Raw genomic sequence first — 22276 nt, 5'->3', positions numbered from 1 at the left:
TACATGTTTTAACAAACTTGGCCTCAAGAGAGGCCTGTGGCATGGAAGGATATAAACGCAGGTCCTCTCTGCTTGATTAGAAGCTCTCTTTGAATAATTTTAATTATATATATATATATTTTTTTTTGAAGTAATTCTGCATGCATTTCTGCATTTGAAATTGAAACTATTTTTCATTTTCTTCGTCCGGTTGATGGCTCAATTACTGAATTCACACGACGGAGTGCTGTCATTAAACAAACTGAGTTTCTGCTACAACATTTTAAGCAGTAGTGCAAAATCGAAGTTGCTTCAGCAGAAAAAATCGTGTTCCTATACTAGAAACAACATCGTATTTCGCAATCAACGTTGCGCGCAATCCTTTTTTCCAGGTATTACTTTGCTGAATTTTTTTTTTTTTTTTTTTAAGTTTCTTTGATAATATCCTTATGTCGCTCCAGCCTCTTGCAGGTGTTTTGAAGGTAGACGATTCTGTTAAAAGCACACCTGAATCCGAGGTATTATAACTATTTCTTTTGAAGAAAGATAAGAGATATGTTGTGTTGAATTTGAGTGTACTGTTACTGATTCGAGCTATACCTCAATGCCGCTATTAGGAAGTGCTTTTAGTATTACTAAAAGCTTTTATCAAATAGTGTGAAGTCATTTTGTATCTGTTTTTTAATGTGAACTGACATAGAGAAAAAATATAGAACAATACTTCATAAGTGCTTTTCAGGAAGAGTTTTTCTTTGATAAGAAAAGTACTCAAAATTCGATTTGGAATGTTCATTGTGATTGTGCATTTGATATTGCTGTTTATAAAAGCTTTTTCTGTAAATTTAGTGCACACACTTAATTGGAATTTCCATGTAGGCAAATGTTTTGGATGGAGTAAAATTGGACACCTTTCCGCACATACAAACTCTTAGAAGATTTCCTAGGGAGGAACTTGCTGCAAAAGTTGTTCTTGTGAGGTTTGATTCTAGTGTCTTGCTTGGAGAAGAACTAGATCCGAGCTCTCGATCAGTTTCAGATGCACTTTTCACCATTAGGTATTTGCATGAAGTTGGGGCTAGAGTAATTCTTTTGAGTGACTGGAGAAGAAAATATAATTCAGAAATTCTGTCTGTGGAATCTGTTGCAGGTATGGTTTTCTTAAAGTCATTTCTGCACCTAATTTAGTTCCTAAATGGTTGCTCTAGATAAAAAAATAAAAAGTTAACAATTAGTATCTTTATATATCTGTGCATCTGTAGAAGAATATAGGGAACATTATAAATGTTATTAATGAGAAGGAAAAATAATATGATTGTCAATGCTTGAGGTTATCACTAATGTTTCAGACTCTTAATTATACAGGTATCCTGTCTTTAGCTCTCCAATACAAAGTTGTTAGTGTACAGAGCATTTCTTGTAAGAAACCATTGGACATGGACATCTTTCAGAAAGAAGATATTATTCTTCTTCAGAACCTAATGGAGTTCAAAGAGGAAGTTGCCAACTGTCCAAAGTTTTCTGAATTATTATCATCAGGAGTTGATATTTTTGTTAATGACTCGTTTTCCCAGTCTCATAAAATTCTTGCATCAACTGTTGGTGTTGCTCGGTTCTGCTACACCAGTTTGGCTGGTTTTCACTTTGAAGAAAGCCTATGTCAACTGAATAAGGCTGCAAAACTTGACAAGAAACCATATTTTGCAATTGTATGTTCTTACTTCCATTTCAAATTAACTTTGTCTACTTTAGTTTGTTAAGTGGTTGTTTGTTTATGTTTCCAGAGAATGAATTTCTCTTTTCTAAGTTTAGATAAAACGAAAACATGCTTGGCAACCATTTTTTTTTTTTTTTTTTGGTTTCTTGAAAATATGAAATTCCAGTTTCAACTTCTAATAAAAGAAAGACATACTTTTGCATTGTTTTCTCTATTTTCAAGATGCATTTCTCGAAACAAGAAAGCACTTTTTAAATTGTTTAATTTTTTAATTAATTTTTGTAAGAATGATTTGGTTTAAAAATCATTAAGAACAACAATAAGGTATTTTAGTAATCATATAACTAAAACAATTTTTTGTAATTTTAAAAGATTTTACCATACACATTTTATTATTTTCATTTTCAGAATGTTGTTTCTACAAAATGATACCAAATGGATTGTCAAATTTTCAAAAGACAAAATTCAATTTCTTATATCCATTTTCCCTATTCACTTTATCAAAACAAAACTAAATGGCCCCTAAATTTTTGCCTGTTTCTGGTCACTTTTCACCAATGTTCTTTTATTTATGCAATGCAGATTGGAGGGGGCAATCTCTATAAGAAAGCAACTGCTTTGCATTTTTTAGCTTCTAGTTGTGATGGGTTGGTCTTTGTTGGAATGATGGCATTTCAGATAATGCATGCTTTAGGGCTGCCCGTTACTTCGAATTTGGTGGAAAAAGGGGCATATAAAGCAGCGTTAGATCTCATCCAGTTTGCACGTGATAAAAACATAACTATTCTGTATCCAAAAGACATTTGGTGCATGAATAATCACCTTCCAAAGCAATTGGAAATATTTCCTGCCCAGAGTATTGTAGATGGTAAGTATGAATTTAATTGATCTTCATTTATCATTCTTCTTGAAATGAATAAATAAACTATCCGTGCGATTACTTGTTTTAAGTAATCTCTGTGTGCTTAGCCTAGCCGGATAAACTTTGAAAATTTTCTTAATTTGCAGGCAACCTTTGAAAATGATAGCATGTGAAGTGGTTAGAAAGTGATCTTAATCAGATAAATTTTCAGATCATCTCAAACTTCTTGTTGGCCAATCTTACAGATTCTCGTCATGAATATTATAAATAGAAAGTCTATTCAGAAAACAAAACTAAGAAACAAGTCATGATGGAGTAATGTAAATTATCAATTATGACATCACAATTATATGTCTTCTTGATTTTTCTGTCATAAGTTGTAACTTAATAATTCAAGTTACATAAATGACAATGATTTTTGTTTTGCAATTATTTATCCTAATTTTTTTTTTTCCATTTTAGGTTGGGTACCTGTTGATCTTGGGCCACAGTCAGTGGAAGAGATAAACTCTTTGATTATGAAATGCAAGGTAAATTGCAAAAGAGGCAAAAAAAAAAAAAACAAAAAAAAAGAGGGTGGTTTCCTGTGGTCTCATAAGGGACAATAGTACTGGGTCTGGCTCACTAAAATCCTACACTCTGATATGCAAATCCATATAACAAATTAGAATTTTTGTAGAGGTAATATTTATTTTGGATATGTTTGCATTTTGTTACTTATCCTTAGTAAATGGGCTCGAATTCGGCTAATATTCTACCATTGAAGTGGTCTATGATTATTGTTGATGGCATCTTGTTCTCTGCTTTTTTTCTATGTTCTTACTACTTCCATGCTCAAACCTACACCTACCTGATGTATTTTCTCAGTTCATGACAGAAAATTTTATGGATCGGTCCGGTGAAGTTCAAGTTTTCTAATCAATACACAAGTGGAGCATCTAATTTGGTTAAAATGCTTTCTAAACTAGGTCAAAATGACTGTGACATTACTGTTGTTGAGAATATGGCATGTAAGTCAATCACGAAAGAATCAAGTTCAGGTTTAAACATGGTTGAGAATGCTTCAGTTGTATGGGAGTTTCTGAAAGGAAGAACGCTTCATGGAGTCATGGCCTTAGACAGGGTACATTTTCTAGACCTCAGTCTGTACAGTTTAGCTGGTTCAGCAAGATTCTTGAGAAAAGCATTTAGAATATGACTGTAGAGTGGAGTTAATTCAATTCTGTCACTTCCATACTCAATGATATTTTAATAATCATAAGGTTGTTACCTTAGGATTTCCTAGAGGATAAGTCTATCTATATAACTGGTCCTTGCCATTTTATAAATGTTTTATGTTGAACTTGATTGAGAATAATTTTCCCAAGGGCTTAGAATAAGTAACCATATTGACATTTATATAGATGATTACATGTCTAGAGCAATCACAGTTTATTTAGCAACAAAATTATATTTCTTTCAGATTTATCAGGTCTGGAAGAGAAATTCTTTAAGACAGTTTAAAATGCTATATAGAATAATCAGTCAAATGAATTTCCATTGGATTTCAATGATTAAACACTGCAAAGTAATTTTGTGACTTTTCGTATTACTGTATCCATATGGATATTGACAGTTATCACATAAACTCAATGTTAAAACTGAGAAATAAGTGTTTGTTTGTATCCCAGGGTGAGATATCAAATATATACTATTATGACCAGTTCTCCTCTACTTCCCTCCTAATACGATTGTGTAAATTGCATTTCCTTGCTTCTTTTCCTCACATCAAACAATGCTAATAGTTACCTGCAAGGTTTGATAAGACATGCTCTTAGTATCTACACAAATCTTTGGATCTTCCCAGGGTTGATGAATTAATTTCATTTATCTGTATTTGCTTGAAGGAGCACAGGGATTTGACTTATCAATGGAGACATAAGTGATACAAGGTTCAGCTTTGTATCATTGGATATCATTCTAATTGCTTCAGCTTAATGCAACCTGCAGGGACACCCATGTGAGGTTGACTGGAATGCTGCATACTGCAATCCTACCCAATCATTGGTGGTTGATATTGGAAGTGGTATTGCTTCTGTTATTACCTTTTTTTCATTTAATATTTGCTTTAAAAGTTGTTCTAGATTTATATGAATGTTTAAAAGAGAAACATATTGATAGAGAGTAGGAGGAAAGATAGATAAAGAACAGAAGATTACAGATAGATAGATTGAATAAGATAGGTTAGGGAGACAGCAAGAAAGGGGAGAAAACTAGAAGAATTTCAGAGAGAAGAGAGAAAACCAACAGGGAGAAAGTTTGTATTCTTTAGTCAAGCATATAAAATTTAATGGAAGAATTCTCTTTTCATTGGCTTAAAACCAAAATATAATCCTAATTCTACTAAAACTATGAAATATGTTAACTGAAACACTTAATCTTAAAAACTATGATATTCCTCTGATAAGAACCCACCCAACAACTCAAACAATTGGGCTGGGCCATGGGTCTTTCATGGGCTTGGGTAGAATTCTCTTTGGAAAACCGGCTTGTCAAGGGAGGGTGTCCAAGCCCTTTATAACCCACATGCCCATCATTTTTCTTTCCAATATGGGATCCTAACACACCACCACGCTTTCACAGTCGACATCCACATCGGCCTCTTTACTCCCGTCGGCCTCTTTACTTCTTGGGTGACTACGCGGATCCCCTTTCCCTTGGGCCTCCTGCCCTTTTTCGGGATAGCAGCTCGGGCCCAAGGTCAATCTGCCACGAGTCAGCCTGCCACATAAGCGACGTTCACGTGGACGCAAAATCATGCTCTAATACCAATTGATAGGAACCCACCCCAACAACTCAAACAATTGGGCTGGGCCATGGGTCTTTCATGGGCTTAGGTAGAACTCTCTTTGGAAAAACTGGTCTGCCAAGGGAGGGTGCCCAAACCCTTTATAACCTACATGTCCACCCTTTTCCCTTCTAATGTGGGATCCTAACATCCTCCTACATCAATTTTCCCTCATTGGAAAGAACTCCACTCCTAGCAAGTGTTGGAGAAAAAGGTCAATCTAGTGGATGCTTCTAACGATCAAGATAACACCATGGTTGATCTTATCTGGTGAGGTTGTAAGACAATTTGATCTAGTATCTCGCTACGTAATCCACCCATAAATCTTGCAATCACTTTTTGTTCAAATTTTAACAAATCATTATGGTCTAATAGCCATTGAAACTCCTACAACATGTCAGCATACTTCATAGGAAGAAATTGCCGTCTCAAGCATGTCTTACTTTGTACCAAGTTATTTGATATGATCCCCCAAACCAACATTTTTTTAGTCGCCAATCACACCACCAAAGAAAAGCATTATCAATGAATAAAACCTTGGTTCTCTCTCTATTGGTTATCTATCTTCTTTCTCAATTCTTCTACTTTTCTCCCTTTTCTTGTTGTCTCCCTAATAAAACCTTGCCATGAAGAGTACCGTGATAGTACCCTTGAACAGTATTATTTCGGACCTGCTAGTTTTTTTTTTTTTTTTTTTTTTTTTTTGGTTTTCTGATTTTCTTGTTTATGGTAGATGAATTTGAATGAGAATTAGGATTTGTGATTTGGAAAATTAGGGTTTTGGTGTGGAAACTTTTAAAAGGAAATCAAAATTTGCTCAAATATCAATTGACAGATGAGTAGAAGGATAGATAAATAAAGAACAAAAGATTAGAGATAGATAGTATAAGAGATGACAGATTACGGATGCAACAAGAAAGGGGAGAAAACTAAAAGGATTGAGAGAGATGAGAAAGAACCAAGGTTTTATTCAATAATTAATCAAGCATATAAACAATATAGAAAGAATCCTTCATTCATAGGCTTAAAAACTAAAACAATAATGAAAGAATCGTTTATTAAAACAATAATGAAAGATTTATTCATAGGCTTAAAAACTAAGTCCTAATTCTACTAAAACAACGAAATATCCTAATCCTAATGAAACAATAGACAAAGTTAACTAAAACACTTAATCCTAAAAACTTTGCTATTCTTCCTATGTCACATATAAAATGTTTTTCATAAACAATAGAAACATAGAAATCAAATGACATAACTTTGCTATTTTCAACCATATAACAATGACAAAGCCATGTTAGTGGAATACTTTTATCTTTTTTACATATTTTCTCTTGGTAAATTTGATTCTAAGATGAAAACCTTAAGTTCCATCTATCAAGAAAAAGAAGTTTGAAAATCCAAAGGACGACAAAGTCTGCTATTACTGTTTCCTTAACATTTGGATTGTAATCGGTAGGGAATGGACTGTTTCTTCTTGGAATGGCTAGAAAGAGGAAGGATTTAAATTTTCTTGGCTTGGACATTAATGCAAAGGTATTTTGCTAACTTTTTATCCTAGCTGCTTCCTTAAATTTAATTTCATCATTTCCTAACACTCTGTAATTTTTCAGCTCATAAGACGTTGTCTAGATTCTGTTCATCTATCAGGCATAAACAATGGGTATGGGCTATTGCCTTTAGCACTTTACTGAAGTTATGCATCCAGGGCAAAATATAATTTGCTAGACTAATTAGACTTCTATATTATGTTCATTGTAACTGGAGCTTGCTAGTGCCTCTTCTCTTTCTAATTAGATGTTTCCATGGCTGGTTTGTAATATTCAGAATTTATTGAGTATGAACTTGATATTTTGGTTTCACCATCTTAACTTTGTTGTTGTCTGTGTTAGGTACTTCATTGCAACAAATGCTACATCAACATTTCGTTCAATAGTTTCTAGTTACCCAGGAAAGTTGATTCTTGTTTCAATACAGGTCAAAACTATTTTCATTCTTTATTATCCACTTCTGTTAAGTATTCCTAATTCTTTTTTATGTGCCTATAATGAAAACTACCTAAATTTTTCTGAATTAATTAAATTGTGTTAACTAATGCATCACAAATATGTAATACGCTTTCCAGACCATCATTATCACCTCCATAACAACATAAACCCTACCATCACTGATTTGCTCCTCAGGCTACAATATCACCATTCTTCAGTGAACATTACCATCACTTGGTAAATAGTGCAGCATCACTTAATGATTACTCGTCTTTGTCGCTTCCTGACTTCCACCACAGTCTCCTACACAATTGGCACTGCTTCTATTGTCACCTTCATCACCACCATAAGAAACAGCCAAGTATTGGCAATTTTTAATTATACTGGAAATAATACTTGCGAGTTCTCAAAGTTATTGGAAACTAAAAAGAAAGTGCCTCAAGTAAATTGCTTGCCAGAACACCTTTCAATTTCTCATTTAAGTGAGGCTAAAGCCTGAAAGTAGGTCAACAGATATCAATGTAATAGCAATTCTGCATCAATTTCAAGAGTGTATTATTTGTAATTTAAGCTTATTTTTTTCTTTTTGGAAGCGTGCAGTGTCCAAACCCTGATTTCAACAGACCAGAACATAGATGGAGAATGCTGCAAAGGTCATTAGTTGAAGCAGTGGCAGATCTCCTTGGATATGAGGGGAAGGTACTCTTTTATTGTTGACTGTTCTTACAAAAGATCTAATTGTAAGTCTGGTTTACATCATCAAATTTCTGCAAAATTTTTCTAATACCCCATTGATTTTGGGTTGGAAGATGCAATTGTGACAAGGTTAGATCCCAAGTTTGCTCAGGTTATTTACTGATAGACTTCCATTCTCTAGGTGTTTCTGCAATCTGACATAGAAGAAGTTGCTGTGAGGATGAAAGAACAATTTTTAAGATATGGCAAAGGTAAACTTGCCCTTTTGCAAGACCACTGTGATACAAAATTTAATCAAGCAACATGGCTTGAGGAGAATCCATTTGGAGTTCGATCAGATTGGGAGCAACATGTTATAGATCGTGGAGCCCCAATGTACAGATTAATGCTTTCTAAATCATCCAGTGTTCAATGAAGTTATTGAGTGAATACTAGTTAATATCATATACCAACAAAACCAGATGAGCTAATCTGTGCTTCTTTAAGATTATTTGCTGAGCAATTCAATGTCAGTAGGACGAAGTCCAAAAGATGCAGCCTTTCTTGGAGGCAAGTTCTTCTCCCTATCCATGTTTTCTTATATTACTCATCTACTATAAGATGCTGCAATTTTTACAAATTAATACAGTATTAGAAATTGTCTTGCGTTAAACTTAAACCAACTGACGAGGAACTTTTGTGGGCACTGGAAATCAAGCAGGCATAAAGTATACTTTCCATGAAGATTCTTCATCACCAGTCACCAAGCATTGGAAGCAATTGGACAGACAATTAGTTGAAAGATGATTTACTTGAACCAAAGTGTAAGACTTTCATGGATGAACAATGCATATGAAGGTCAAGATAAGTTTGGATGTAGATTCAAAAGAGGCTAAAACAAGCAGCCTATCACTTTTTTAAAATTATCTTGACAAAAATATCAAGTTGTTCTAAAAGAAAAATAAAAATGACCAGGAATCTATAAAGATGAATGCCTCCCTGTTTGAAGATCCAGCGTGACGCTCCATTCTCATTTCCTTTTTCTTTTCTCGCCCAAATAATTGTCAAAAAAAAAAAAAAAATTGACCTGGAACTCAAATTTCATTCCGCTTTTGTGATGTATATACTATATGAAGTTCAAATTTTCGCTAGTCATAGTTATTTACTTGACCTGGGACTCAAAGGTTCAAAAAACAAGTGGCCCCTCATGTTTTTTTTGTTAGAAGAGGGCACGATCTCCTGGTTTATCAAACATTTTCAAGGTCAAAGGGGAATTTTCTTTTATTCTATTTCTCTTGATTGTAAAAAGACTTTTACGGGAACAGTAATCACCTTTCGTTTGGTTAGAATTGACATTTTATCTAAGGTGGATAGAGCATATGCTTCTCCTTTCTTTTTTTTTGAGTACTCAATGCAACAACTTTAATTAATTTATCTATTTATTTTTGTTTGTACTGTATATGATGTGGGACTGGGAATGAGAAGGGCCAACCTTATCCTAGAAAAATTAAAACTAAAACTAAGAAAAAAAGGGAGAAAATGGTCAACCCAAGGAAATATACACCACAACCGCCTGAAAATCATTTAAAAAACAGAACGTCATGAAAAGAAATAAATGAAAGATAAGGAGAGGAGAGATCAACGGCAATGAGCATAGATGAAAAGATTGGAGTCCTTTTCTGACTGAAACAAATAGTATACCATTTCATGCACAACACAACACAACACTAAAACAAAAGGTTATTCTCCAACTAAAAAATACTTTGATCCACTCAGATTTCACAACAATGTTTTGTGTTCATTGATCTACCTTGCACTTAGCAATAACTTATGGTACAAAGTCTTTAACAATTGGGTCAACAAGGCTCTCCTCTTTGCGTTTGTATTTATTTATTATCATTAATTAAGCAAAAGTTGCTTTTACAATACTCAATAACCTGTAATTCTATCCTTTTTTTTCTTTTTTTTTTTTATCTTTGAAATTAACTAATAACAACCCGTTTTCTTTTTTTCTATTTTCCTTTCGGCAAAGTAAAAAACAAAAAAGGAAAAAAGAAAAAAGAAAAAATTCCTTCTCTCTTCTTCTCCTAACTGTAGAGACGTCTGTCGGAAGATTCAGTCCGGTTTCCCTTTCGGTTTTTCAACTCATAACAAGCTTCTGCGCACAATTCCAGGGTTATCTCTCTCAATCAGGTTTCTATTTCGTGCTGCTTCGAATTTTTTTTCAGATTCACTTTTTATTTAAATTTCCTGTCAAATGAAAAAGCTCAGATTGATCAGAATTGTTTGATTCGAAACCCTAGGTCTTGTTGGTTGCTGAGAAAATATAATAGAAAAAAAAAAGTTATTCCTTTTGCCTATGGATTTTATGTGTTAATTCTGAGAAAAGTAAAGGATTGTATCGAATTGAACTCGTTCATGTAGTTGTATTGCCTTAATCGTATTCGATGTTCGCTCTTTGGGATCTGGTACCGCGATGAGCTCTCAGATTATATATATATATTTCGCTAATACAATTTTGGTTGCTTTAGTTTGGTGAATTTGATTGTTTAACGTCTTTTTTTATATGCTTTGGATGTGGAATATGTTGTACTTAGGGATTTGGTTGTGACATTTGGATTGGAAATTTTCATATTATCCCAATTTCGAAATTTGTTTTCTTTTTATAGTGGTAAGATTGTTTATATGATTGAATTCGTTTTTAGAGTTGACTTGTTTTGATTTTAGAGAATTAAAGCTTAATATCCATTTGCCCAACCAGCGTTGCTACGATTGTGCTTTCGCCAAGTTGAAGGTCAAAAGGAGTCATATTTTGAGGCATAAGCTGAAGAGAAACAGTGCATAAATGTTTTGGGTATTGTGATGTCTACAACATGCAGATAGGATCACAGTTGTCCTCGGAGTCTGAGGTACACCTTGACCCTGAGAATACTCCAACTCAGGATGCAGGTCCTGTTGTAGCCTCATCCACCCTTAAAAATGCTATGCTTCAGCAGTCTGGTATGTTATTCTGCTTGTAATTTTCATATTTGGGTTTTCTTATTTGGGTTCTTTAGTGAATGTGCTACAATATGAATAAATTTTCTGTGAATATCAAATGCAGCTAAACGGCAATGGGCTGCTTGGACACGGCAAGAGGAAGAAAGTTTCTTCACTGCATTACGACAAGTTGGCAAGGCATGTTATTACTAGCATGTATTTTCAGCATTTTGTTTGCTCATCATTTTTAAATTCCTAACTTTGTTATGCATTGATTCTAGAATTTCGAGAAGATCACTCATAAAGTACAAAGTAAAAACAAGGACCAGGTGATTTGCTATGAAATCTCACTGCTGTCATTTGGTGATTGCTTATCTTGACTGTTCTGTTTTCTTGTCAACATTTTGATCTTTGTTTTTGTTTTGGTTACTTCAGGTCCGGCATTATTACTATCGTCTTGTGAGGCGTATGAACAAGTTGCTGGGTCCAGGATTATGTCTGGATGCAAAAAACTCCAAGGATACCAATGCTGCAATGCTTCGATGGTAATTTTACTATAAATAGGTCGACCCTTTTGTTTAGATACATTCTTTCTATACACCATATGCAATGGTAGCAGAAACATTAAGAAACTGGGAATCATGTTTGAGATGTTTATTTTGTAACCCAATCTAGATGACCTGCAAAAATTTACATCAAGTAGTGGTGTTTGTGTTCAGAAGAAATCTTTTTTTTTTTTTTCCAGGTGGTCTTTACTGGAAAAGTATAGCTGCAAAGCCTCAAAGCTTCACCTAAAGCCCCGAAGGTTTAAGATATTTGTAGAAGCCTTGGTTAGTCGAAATTTTCAATAACTCATCCTTCTGTGTTTTCCTATGTTTATAACATTGCCTCTTCTGCTTGCGCTAAGACTGATGATAAATATATCTTTGCTATGAAGGAGCACCAACTCTTGAAAGACAGGAAGAGAAGTGTTAAGAAACGATCTTCCCAAGGGGAAAACTGTTCACCTACAGCTTCCAGTACTGTCTCCAATCAGAATAGGCCTTCAGGACAGGATACTTGCACAGTTAAACTGGTTCTTGTTGATAGTCAAAACATACAAAAATTAGGGCCCGCAAAAGGATCATTGAAGCGCAATGTTAACATAGGTGTTAATCGTACTAACAAGGGAGAAATGACTACTATGAAACCTGCAAGGCAACGAAGGAAACCAGGTGATTCTTTTTCATTTGTTTGTTGTATTGTCTTTTTAAAAATCGGCATAGGAAGGTGACATTGTGGTCTTTAATTCTTTTGTTTGCATGTTGATATCATTCTCTGGGAAATTAAGATTTCTTTTATTTGTTTGCTTGTAATTCAACTCATAGCAGCTACTGTCTTGTCAGCTGCATATAAAAAGTGGGAAAAGGCTGCAATTGCTGGGGTTTCTTTAGTTGCTGATGCTGCTGAGCATTTGGAGCGGACAGCTACTGATAAAGAAGTTGAACTTGACCAAGGTACACTACATGAGGTTGAATATAGACAATCTATGTTTCCTTTGTAAAATTGAATTAAACTTAATCATGTTTCTTTCCTTTCCAGAGCAAAATGCACTTGAGCCTGTTGATAAAGCTCCACTCCCTTTGCCTGCTATTTCTCAAAATCTTTTCGCTGAGAACAGCGCACACGCCCCTGTGAAACTTAAGCTTCAGCTGTATCCAATTGATGAAGGTACTCGAAGAGCCTTGGAAATGGTAAGAAATTATGATGGTGTAGACTGTAGAATGAAGTTTTAGCAGCTGAGCAATGTCGGGGAAGTAATTGTATCTTCATGTCTTCACAGGATAACCATAATCCACATCTAGAGCTCACCCTTAGTACTCGAAAAAAGATATCATCAGTAGTGGAACATCTCAATCGCAAATGGGGCAATTCCAGTGCAGCGTCTGGACAGCTAATGCTTTTCCCTTACAGTGTTCAAAGAGAAAACCTAGTGGGTCATCAGAGATGGACACAGGACTCAATTGTTAGTGCAGCAGATGTGTACACAATAATTGGGAGCCCTCCACTGTTCCGCTTGAGGTTCCTTTCTCATTTTTATGAACTTATATGTGCTTCCATATTAGATTAGTAGTAGACTGATGGATTGATGAATTCTATTTGAAGGTATGCTTGGTTTTCCAGTTCTGAACTTGTGCAAGCTCCATCAGCATCTTGCTATATTCCTGTTGTGCATACTGACAATGTCAAAAGTGGGAAGGACCAAGCTGAGCAATCAACTAGTGATCAACCTGAGAAGCTTGTGGATTCCTATAATGATACCTCTGTGAAAGAAAACCATGCGATTGCGTCTTCCTTAAGTAATATGCCCCATGAGATTACTAAGTCCATCAGCACTCCAAAAAGTAACTTTATGGAGTCAGATCCTGCAGCTAAAGTCTCATGGCACAAGAAGGAGCCTGACAGCAAGTCTGTCACCAGACAATTGGAAGATGTGGTAATATCTTCTTACCTTGTCCATGCTTTTAAATCTGTTTGCTTCTAGTAAGCGTGATTACAGCTTCTTCATTTGTGCACTACTAACTACTAAGGACCTTAAATATATGACATACATGCCATTACTTAGAACCATGGATCCTTGTCGGGAACTTATTAAAAAAGCTTATTTGTATTAAGTTCCATTATATGGATGAATATTTAATATCTTCGCAAATGGAAGATACTCTCTTCTGATGGTCTTAACCACCTGTTATTTTATCATATGTCGTCTCACTAGAGTGACTTTATTTTTCTTCTTGCTTGCTAGCATTTTGCTTTATCATATGTGGTCTTAACATATTAGTTTTGCTGGTGACCAATTAGAAATTTACTTGGCTTTAAGAAATTTTTCAAGTTGTTAGATCTGCCATATTTTTGTTAGAGTAGGAAAGAAGTAGTTTTTTCTTGTTTCATTTGAAGAAAGCAGCAACGTATAAGAGGAAAGATAATCTATGAAATAGTGAATTATACTGTTCTTTTGCAAAAAGAGAACTTCATGAAGATTAGATTTGTTGAGATTTGATTTATATCAGTTAAAATCACCGTGTTCCATTTTTTAAGGTACAGTAGCTTCTATTATTGTAGAACAGTTAGTCATGATACCAGATCTATGAGCCATTTTGTACTCTTCTAATTTTCCGTGTATGCTTTAGGGTGACATGAAATCAAGCAATGGTACTGCATTATCAGCTGGGGAGTGGGCAGACAGTCTCACCAATATAAGTGTGGGAGATCTACTTTCAGATGTGCTTCATGGTATTGATGCATCATCTGTTGCGGAAACTTCTCAATGTCTTCAGCAGATCCCATTCAGCTGTGATTCATTTGATGCAGCCATTGCTGCCCATATATCTAAACATCAAAACAAGATGGAACATGTATCCACCTTGACATCCCATACTACTTCCATCTGGGATGCTGAAGAAACATGTGATGCCTTCTCATTTCAAAAGAATCATACTCTTTATCAAGAGGCTTCTAGATTGCCTGACATTAGTCCTGCAGTAGACTGCAAAACGTTTGTAGAAACAAGCTCAGAGGGTTCTGGGGGCTTTATTGAGGTATCATTTCATAATCAATTTTTATTTTTCAGGAGAAGAGCTTACAAAGTGGACTATCTGTAATTTACTACTTTCCCTATAGGAATTAAAGGATGATAAGGAAGCTGCAGACGATCTTACTGGAGAAGACCCTATGAATGAGAAGCCAACTGATTTACATAGCCTGGAAAATTCTGAGAAGGATTTCAGTGGGCTAACAGACATATATTGGGTATTATAAATCACTGATAATATCTTGTATTATTTTTTGACCTGATAACTTAAATTTTCTTGTGAGAAGCTAAGCTGTTATGCTGAGGAGTTGTTTAGACAACGCTTGTCAGTAGGAATAGGGAAATCATAGTTGATAAATTTTTTATTATATTTTTACTCTTTGAGCAGAGTTTTCTTGATAACTGACCTTATTCAATGTTCTCTACTTCTGCAGCCTGACTCTTTAGGACCATTAGATTTGGACATACAATCCTCTAAATATCGTTGTGAAGATATAATTATTGGTGATAGCCTTGGAGGTTTAAGCCGTCTGATAGCCAGCAGTCTGGATGCATTTCAAAATTGCTCATTCTTTGGGTTGGACAAGAAAGAACCGACAACAGTTGAAACACGAGAAACCGCCTCCCTTTCTGATTTTAAAATTGGCAGTCAGGGTTGAGAATTCCACCCAATTGGGTCTCAGACGAGCATTTACAGAATGCAGAAAACTGTATTGTCAGTTTCATGTAGCTAGCTACAATCACTTCGTAGTTTAGCTGACCAGAAGGATGGTTGATAGACCAAGAGAATGCTTTGGCTTTGTGAGGAAAAGTTCTCAGATCAAACAGCCCTCTTCATCTGTACAAAAATAGACATGGAAAAACTGTTACACCCCACTTTCAACTTCTTTTTCTGTGTATAATGTTATTTGTAACTGAAGTGAGGAACTGTACAACCCCAATAGACAAAAATAACTTCATCTGACATCCTTTGTATGTTTTAGTTGGAAAACCATCTATAAATCTCTTCACTGTTTTCTGATTGCCTATTGGGACAATTTCTTTCTCATAGTCCTCTATTTTTGTGTTATGATTACACATTGAATTGTCTATGCTGTATTTACCATAAACGCATTGAGTTCTCATTTCAATTGGGTAACTTCACAATAATCCCAACGTCAACAACACTTCACCAGTCCATGTCGCATCGTTCCGATGCCACTGACCAATTTGGTAGTGTCGCGGGTTTGAGAGGGTCTTGGCTTTTTTTTTAAATGGGATTCAAAGAGTTTAAGCTTTGTTTAATTGGTATAGCTGTAAAGCTGGTTTGAATTAGGGGTGTAAATTCCACCTTTTTAAAACATCCCAAATTTGAGGGTGTAGATGTATTTAGACCTCATTATTTATTTTTATTGGTTAAAAAAAAAAAAAAAAATTGGGACCCTATTGTTTTGGTTTAGTAGGAATACTAGCTTTTTGGTCCTTGTATTAATAGATTTATTTAACTACAAGTTTAGTTTAGCAGTAACTTGACCTGAATTTATGAAAAAATCCCATTATGTACACGCCAACATGACAAACTTGAGCGTCGAATAGTAGAATGAGTAATGCTATGCTTACTCATGATCTTACTAACCATCTTACTATTCTTTGTAAATATAACGCATAATACGGATACCATACGTATAATATAGGTACCATATATAAACATAGCATTATTGATAGAAAGATTCTCTACCATTGTCAATACCCAACATCTTTCTCTTGTTGGAATTTGTCATCGCATAATATGATGCGTTTGTCTTTTTTCAAGTGAGATGTCAATTATTAAATAATAACTTTGATGACAAAATATTAGGGTAAAAATCAATACCTAATTCATAATAAAATACCTTATTTACCCCTAATTCATAATAAAATAATTAAAAATAAACTAATCTATTTTTATTAATGAATAATTGTTTATCCCTTATAAGAAATAAAACATAAATAATTTTAAGACTTCAAAATATATCTCTACACCACAGAGGCACAGACTATCAAATTTGGCGGAGAATCTCCACGGCCACAGCCTTATGCTTGCAACTCCGCCCCAACACAACTCCACGCACTTCACCATCATCACAACTCTCCTACTAAAAAAAAAAAAAAAAAAATCAGATTTTTAGTTCTGAAACACTGGTGCTGTTCTTTGTAAGGGATGTTAGTTTGATTTGTGTGGGTGAGGTGTTGGTTATGGGTTTCAAATTTTCTTTTTATTGTTTTAAAGTGATTTTTTTCGTTGTTTATTATTTTGTAGAAACCTTTTGCCTGTACGAGGCTCCACATCTTGTATTGGGTACCGTGTTGTGGTGGTCATGGGTTTCAATTTTTCCTCCTCTTTTTTTTTTTTTGTTTGAAATTTGATGTATGTATTGATTTGGTTGCTTTATTTGCTTTTTCAAAAAATTGGTTGTATTGGGTACCGTGCTGTGGTGGCCATGGGTTTCAAAAAAATTGATTTGGTCTGAAAAAGTTGGTAGGATTAATTTGTGTTGCTTTATTTGCTTTTTCAAAAAATTGATTTTAAGTTTTTGTGTAGTGATGGATCGGTGTCCTTGGCTGCTTTAATCATTTTGACGAGAAATTTAGTTTCATTGAAGAGAAAATTTATTAAATAATAAAATTCAATAACCTTAAAAATTAGTTCATATTCTACCACACAAATAAATATATACGCCTTTAGATGTAGATGCTTTTCACACTGTGCCGGCCCTTCTTCCTCTCCCATCTCCAGATAGATCTCGTCTCTCCAAAACACTACTCACAGTCACAGACATCACTCAAATCATGGAAAATAACAAACAAAACCAGAACCCTCATATTCTCATAATTGCTTACCCTCTCCAAGGCCACGTCATCCCTGTTGTTAATCTCGCCTTGAAGCTTGCCTCAAATGGCTTCACTATCACCTTCGTCAACACTCACTCCATTCATCACCAACAAACCAGAGCCCAGCACAACAAAACCGAGGACGACCTATTTGCCGAAGCACGTAAATCTGGTCTAGACATCCGGTACAGAACGGTTAGTGACGGTCTTCCACTAGGGTTCGATCGATCCCTCAACCACGACCAGTTCATGGAGAGTCTTCTGCATGTATTCTCTGCACATGTTGATGAACTTGTGGGAAATATAGTAGAAATGAATCCCGAAGTTTCTTGCCTTATCACGGATACTTTCTTCGTCTGGTCATCCATGATTGCAAAGAAGTATAACCTTGTTAATATTTCGTTTTGGACTGAAACAGCTCTGGTTTTTACCTTGTATTATCACATGGACCTCCTCCGAAGCCATGGCCATTTTGATTCAGTCGGTGCGTTCCCTCTATCTATCTCTATATAACACGAAAATTCTCTAATCAGGAGATTCTAATAGTGATTAAGCACGGTCCTAAATCAGGACGCGCGCTCTAATCAGATCATGCTTAAATGTCGTTTTGTCATCCATGGTCTTCACAGGTTGAGAAACAGATATTTTGGTAACTTTTAAGATTGTTATATGTTATCAAACTGTTACCTTAATAACGAAACATTGCATTTTCTTTTTCTTTTTTTTCTTTAATTTTGGATCAGAGAATCGAGAGGACACAATTGATTACATTCCTGGAGTTGCGGCAATAGAGCCAAAGGATTTGATGTCATATCTTCAAGCTGCCGATACAAGAACGGTGGTACACCAAATAATAAGCAAGTCGTTTGAAAACGTAAGAAAAACTGATTTCATCATCTGCAACACAGTGCAAGAGCTCGAGTCAGAAACCATTTCGGCCTTACAAAAAAAGCATCCAACTTTCGCTATCGGACCCATTTTCCCAACTGGATTCACCAAAAGTGTAGTGACTACGAGCCTCTGGTCCGAGTACGAGTGCACCCAGTGGCTCAACACAAAGCCTCATAGCTCAGTTTTGTATCTATCATTTGGTAGCTACGCTCATGTAAGTAAGGAAGAGATTGAGGAGATTGCCCTAGGCCTTTTGCTCAGTGAAGTGAATTTTATTTGGGTGCTTCGCCCTGATATTGTTAGTTCTGATGAAACCCAATTCCTGCCCGTTGATTTTGAAGAAAATATCAAAGGTAAAGGGTTGATTGTTCCATGGTGTTGCCAGATTGAAGTAATTTCACATCCAGCAGTTGGAGGGTTTTTAACTCATTGTGGTTGGAATTCAATATTGGAAAGTATATGGTGTAACGTTCCATTGTTGTGTTTCCCTCTGTTGACAGATCAATTCACTAATAGAAAACTAGTGGTGGATGATTGGAAGGTTGGACTCAATCTTTGTGACAATAAGCGAATCTCGAGGGATGAAGTCTCGGAGAAAATCCATCGTCTGATGAGTGGAAAATGGAATGATGAATTGAGGAAGAATGTAATTGGGGTGAGAGATACAATAGAGAAAGCATTGTCCAAAGATGGATCATCGGAAAAAAACTTCAACCAATTTACCAACGATATGAAGATCAAAATTCTTGAGAAACGCGGGTCGTAGTTTGTTTGTTTCATGGGGAATATGCACTTTGCCATTTTCTTTGTTTTGCAGCTGTAATAAAGAAAGGGGGAATCTTTTAATTGTATCGCTATATTTAGTAGATGTCCAAATACACTCAATAATATATGCTTATTGAGTGTATTGACCTAAAGAAAACTGGAGTCTATCGATCCACATTTTTAATTAAAGTTTTAGCAGATTCCTCACTATACATAATATTGAAGGTGAATTTCTTTGCCAAGTTGGTAGGCATTTATAGTGCATATAAGTGGTTGAACTCCCTACTCCCTTGAACTATCTTTTGACGTGAGTTTTACTCAAACTCACTTTATCATGATATCAAAACTATGTTTATTTGAGGTGAGACGATAATGGGTTTGGACCCGATCTTGCATGCTGAACATAAGAAAGAATTCTCATATCATCATACCAAGTTAGTGGACACTTATATAATAGGTTTGACCCGGCCTTGCACGTCAAACACGAGAAAGAGTTATCACATCACCATACCAAGTTAATTGACACTTGTGTATATAAGTGGTTCTACTAGTGATGGCGATGGGCTGGGTTGGGACCGGTTATTCCTTGGCCCAGGCCCAAGCCTGACCTCATGACAAAGGCCCAAGCTCGGCTCGGGCCTGTCACGGGTATGACAAGTAAACCCCAAGCTTGACCTGACGAGCTTTTTGTAACCTCATACTCGGCCCAAGCTCACCCATTTTTATAATATAAATTTTTAAATATTAATAAATTTTAATCTTTTTTTATATTTTTAATCCTAGAAACAATTTTTAAATATTAATATATTTTTGAATACTCACCAAATATATAAATAGCTTTCCACAAAATATATCCAACCATCCATGTAGGGTTTGAGAAAAATGAGTATATATATGTAGGATAATCTCGTAATTAAATATATAATATAAGGGTAATTTAATATAATTAATACTCAAATTGTCGGGCCAGGTCGAGCCGAACCTAAAGACATATCCAGGCTCAGCTCGTACCCGAGGTCAGGTCTTAAAATCAAGCCCAAACCTAAGTCACTTGTGAACATTAGGTAAAGCTCGATCTTTTTGGGATGGGTTGGCCCGGGTACTCAAAAATATTAGACTCATTGCCATCTCTAGATTCTACTCCCTCCTCTAAGCTTGTTTTGGACTTTACTCAAGCCCACTTTTATCACATAAAACCAAGAAAAAACAATTGATTGTTAGCAAGTTGGCCTTGAAGAATATTTTTTAGAAATGAATGCTTTGGATTCTTAAGAAAAACAAACGATTTAATGGCTTGATATTATCCCACCATCTTTCAAATTTGCTGTGTAGAGACTAGTGGAATCTAAAGACAAGTCAAAAGTTGAGGTATTATTTTCTTAAGAAAATGACATAATCATTCACTCCATTCAGTAATAAACTAATAATATCACATTTTCCAGATCCAATGATGATATATTGTCGTCATCTTGAAGAAAGGAAGAAGAGTTGAATGACTAAACATCACTACATTTAAAGCAAAAATACCACATTGGACCCATGTGGGTTCTCCAAAAGCATGATATTTGGCCTTTTGGGATTGTCCTCTGGCTATGTCTTTCCAAGAAAATACGTAAAGAATCTAACAGCATCCAGGCTATTAAGGTTTTCAAAGAGAAAATATTGATGAGTTTTTTGATAATAAAATATTAGATTTTGGTAATTTAGATTAATTATAATTTGATTTGAAAGAGACAACTACACAAATCCTGATAGTTCGATTGCTAATAATTAACGAGATCGATAGTAATAGAGTTTGAAAGATTTTGATAAGTAATAATAAGGGAAGAGAATAGTGATAGTGTGGAATTGTAATGATGTTGAAATTGATATTAAAATATAAATATAAATAATAAAATAAAATATTAAAAGTTTGTAAGTAAGAAAGTGTCGTTGAACCATTATTGGGCTGGGAAAATGTAATTTTACTCAAAATATTAAAGACTTGATTGTGTCCATGGTGCTGCAATATTCATCCCACTTCGTGTGAAGATTCATCAAGACAAGTAGAAGTAGTTAATTGACCAACAACACTCACCCACCCTTCAATGATTTGATGCAATATTATCTATCATACTCCCTACATTCAAATCCTTCTTATGAATTGATGGATTGTTATCATAAACCATTTCACTGTGATTTCTATTTCTTTATTAAATTTGTATACATAAGTTTGTCTTTTCGAAAATATATAATATAGAATATCAATCTTTAGATTCATGATGTAGTTCTAGGCTTCATTTTTGGGCTCATGTTCTCTAAAGTGACTGAAGATTCAGAAATCTTTGAACAAATTTTCTCGTCTACTATTGTTCCCTTGATCATCGTCTTTTTAGCTCTACTTTAAAAACTGGATCAAACTAGTTGGTTGGACGGATCAAGACCCGACAACTTCTCCGGTCTAGTTCATGTTCTAGGGGGGATTTTGCTATTTTTCAAATTTGTAGGGACTAATTGAATTTTATGGCTATGTTTTGTAATATTTCAAAACTTTAGGGACTAACATAATTATTTGGGGAATTTTTGAAATAAATTAAAAATTCAGGGCCTAATTTTTTATTTCTAGGGGTATTTTTGTAATATACTAACATTTAAGGGACTAATTGAATTTTTTTTTAAACTATTTTATTGCTAACATCACCAATCCAACAACCAGCCGGTCCAACCGGTTAGACTAATTAACCCGTGACCCGATTACTCTAATAGGTCTTACAACGGATCAGATTTTAAAACAATGTTTTTTAGAGGTATATTTGCCCAAGAGGAAAGAACTTTTTTTTCTCTTATTTTAAATGGACTTCCGTCTGCCTTCTATGGGGTAGTTGATGCACTTTGGGGTTGAGCCCAACCTCTCCAACAAAATCCAGATCCTACAACAGTCTGTCTAATAAGTTTCCCCGAGTCCAACCCAAATGTCAATAAGGTTGAGTGAGCCCAAAATGTTGGTCCCGTTCAATATAACTTCACTTAGACGAGGGTAAAAGAATAATGAATTTACACCTTAAAAGTTAAAATTAAACAAAACAACTAAAAGAAGATATTTGAGACTATCACATCACTCACTTTTCAGTTCATTCATTCTAGATATTTGGAAAATTTGCAATCGTTATTATGGATTCAATTCAATGTACGTTCT

The 22276-nt window shown here is 35.0% G+C and overlaps 3 protein-coding genes across 5 annotated transcripts; all 3 read left to right on the top strand.

Moving 5' to 3' along the window:
* Nucleotides 1-27: 27 nt before the first annotated feature.
* On the top strand, nucleotides 28-8615 carry LOC116113580 (phosphoglycerate kinase-like). 2 transcript variants are annotated; one of them, XR_004125445.1, is made up of 13 exons: nucleotides 28-371; nucleotides 451-497; nucleotides 856-1126; nucleotides 1342-1685; nucleotides 2276-2561; nucleotides 3018-3085; nucleotides 3433-3678; nucleotides 4545-4620; nucleotides 6842-6918; nucleotides 6996-7045; nucleotides 7275-7333; nucleotides 7971-8069; nucleotides 8248-8387. XR_004125445.1 is itself a non-coding variant. In XM_031399727.1 (13 exons), exons 1-13 carry the CDS (start codon nucleotides 194-196, stop codon nucleotides 8479-8481), a joined length of 2061 nt encoding a protein of 686 aa, XP_031255587.1. In that variant the 5' UTR covers nucleotides 29-193; the 3' UTR covers nucleotides 8482-8615. The 2 variants fall into 2 exon arrangements, 1 of the variants encoding a protein (XP_031255587.1); XM_031399727.1 differs by having other exon boundaries at nucleotides 29-371; nucleotides 7275-7359; nucleotides 8248-8615.
* A 1328-nt stretch (nucleotides 8616-9943) lies between these two features.
* Nucleotides 9944-15623, top strand: LOC116113594 (TSL-kinase interacting protein 1). Of its 2 annotated transcripts, none has more exons than XM_031399741.1 (14): nucleotides 9944-10238; nucleotides 10807-11045; nucleotides 11149-11222; nucleotides 11306-11353; nucleotides 11460-11569; nucleotides 11770-11854; nucleotides 11962-12238; nucleotides 12395-12520; nucleotides 12606-12757; nucleotides 12847-13085; nucleotides 13170-13500; nucleotides 14195-14602; nucleotides 14685-14813; nucleotides 15030-15623. In XM_031399741.1, exons 2-14 carry the CDS (start codon nucleotides 10919-10921, stop codon nucleotides 15252-15254), a joined length of 2331 nt encoding a protein of 776 aa, XP_031255601.1. In that variant the 5' UTR covers nucleotides 9944-10238; nucleotides 10807-10918; the 3' UTR covers nucleotides 15255-15623. The 2 variants fall into 2 exon arrangements, with proteins under 2 accessions (XP_031255601.1, XP_031255603.1); XM_031399743.1 differs by having other exon boundaries at nucleotides 9948-10238; nucleotides 12410-12520.
* Nucleotides 15624-17003: 1380 nt separating this feature from the next.
* LOC116113601 (UDP-glycosyltransferase 86A1) lies at nucleotides 17004-19365 on the top strand. Its single transcript, XM_031399752.1, has 2 exons — nucleotides 17004-17929; nucleotides 18189-19365. The coding sequence occupies exons 1-2, from the start codon at nucleotides 17404-17406 to the stop codon at nucleotides 19100-19102; spliced, it is 1440 nt and encodes a 479-aa protein (XP_031255612.1). The 5' UTR covers nucleotides 17004-17403; the 3' UTR covers nucleotides 19103-19365.
* The last annotated feature ends 2911 nt before the right edge of the window (nucleotides 19366-22276 follow it).

This window comes from Pistacia vera, unplaced genomic scaffold, assembly GCF_008641045.1.
Source record: "Pistacia vera cultivar Batoury unplaced genomic scaffold, PisVer_v2 Contig686, whole genome shotgun sequence".
NCBI lineage: Eukaryota > Viridiplantae > Streptophyta > Magnoliopsida > Sapindales > Anacardiaceae > Pistacia > Pistacia vera.
Note: the sequence above shows the minus strand (reverse complement) of the source record. Positions and strands in the feature narration are given on the sequence as shown.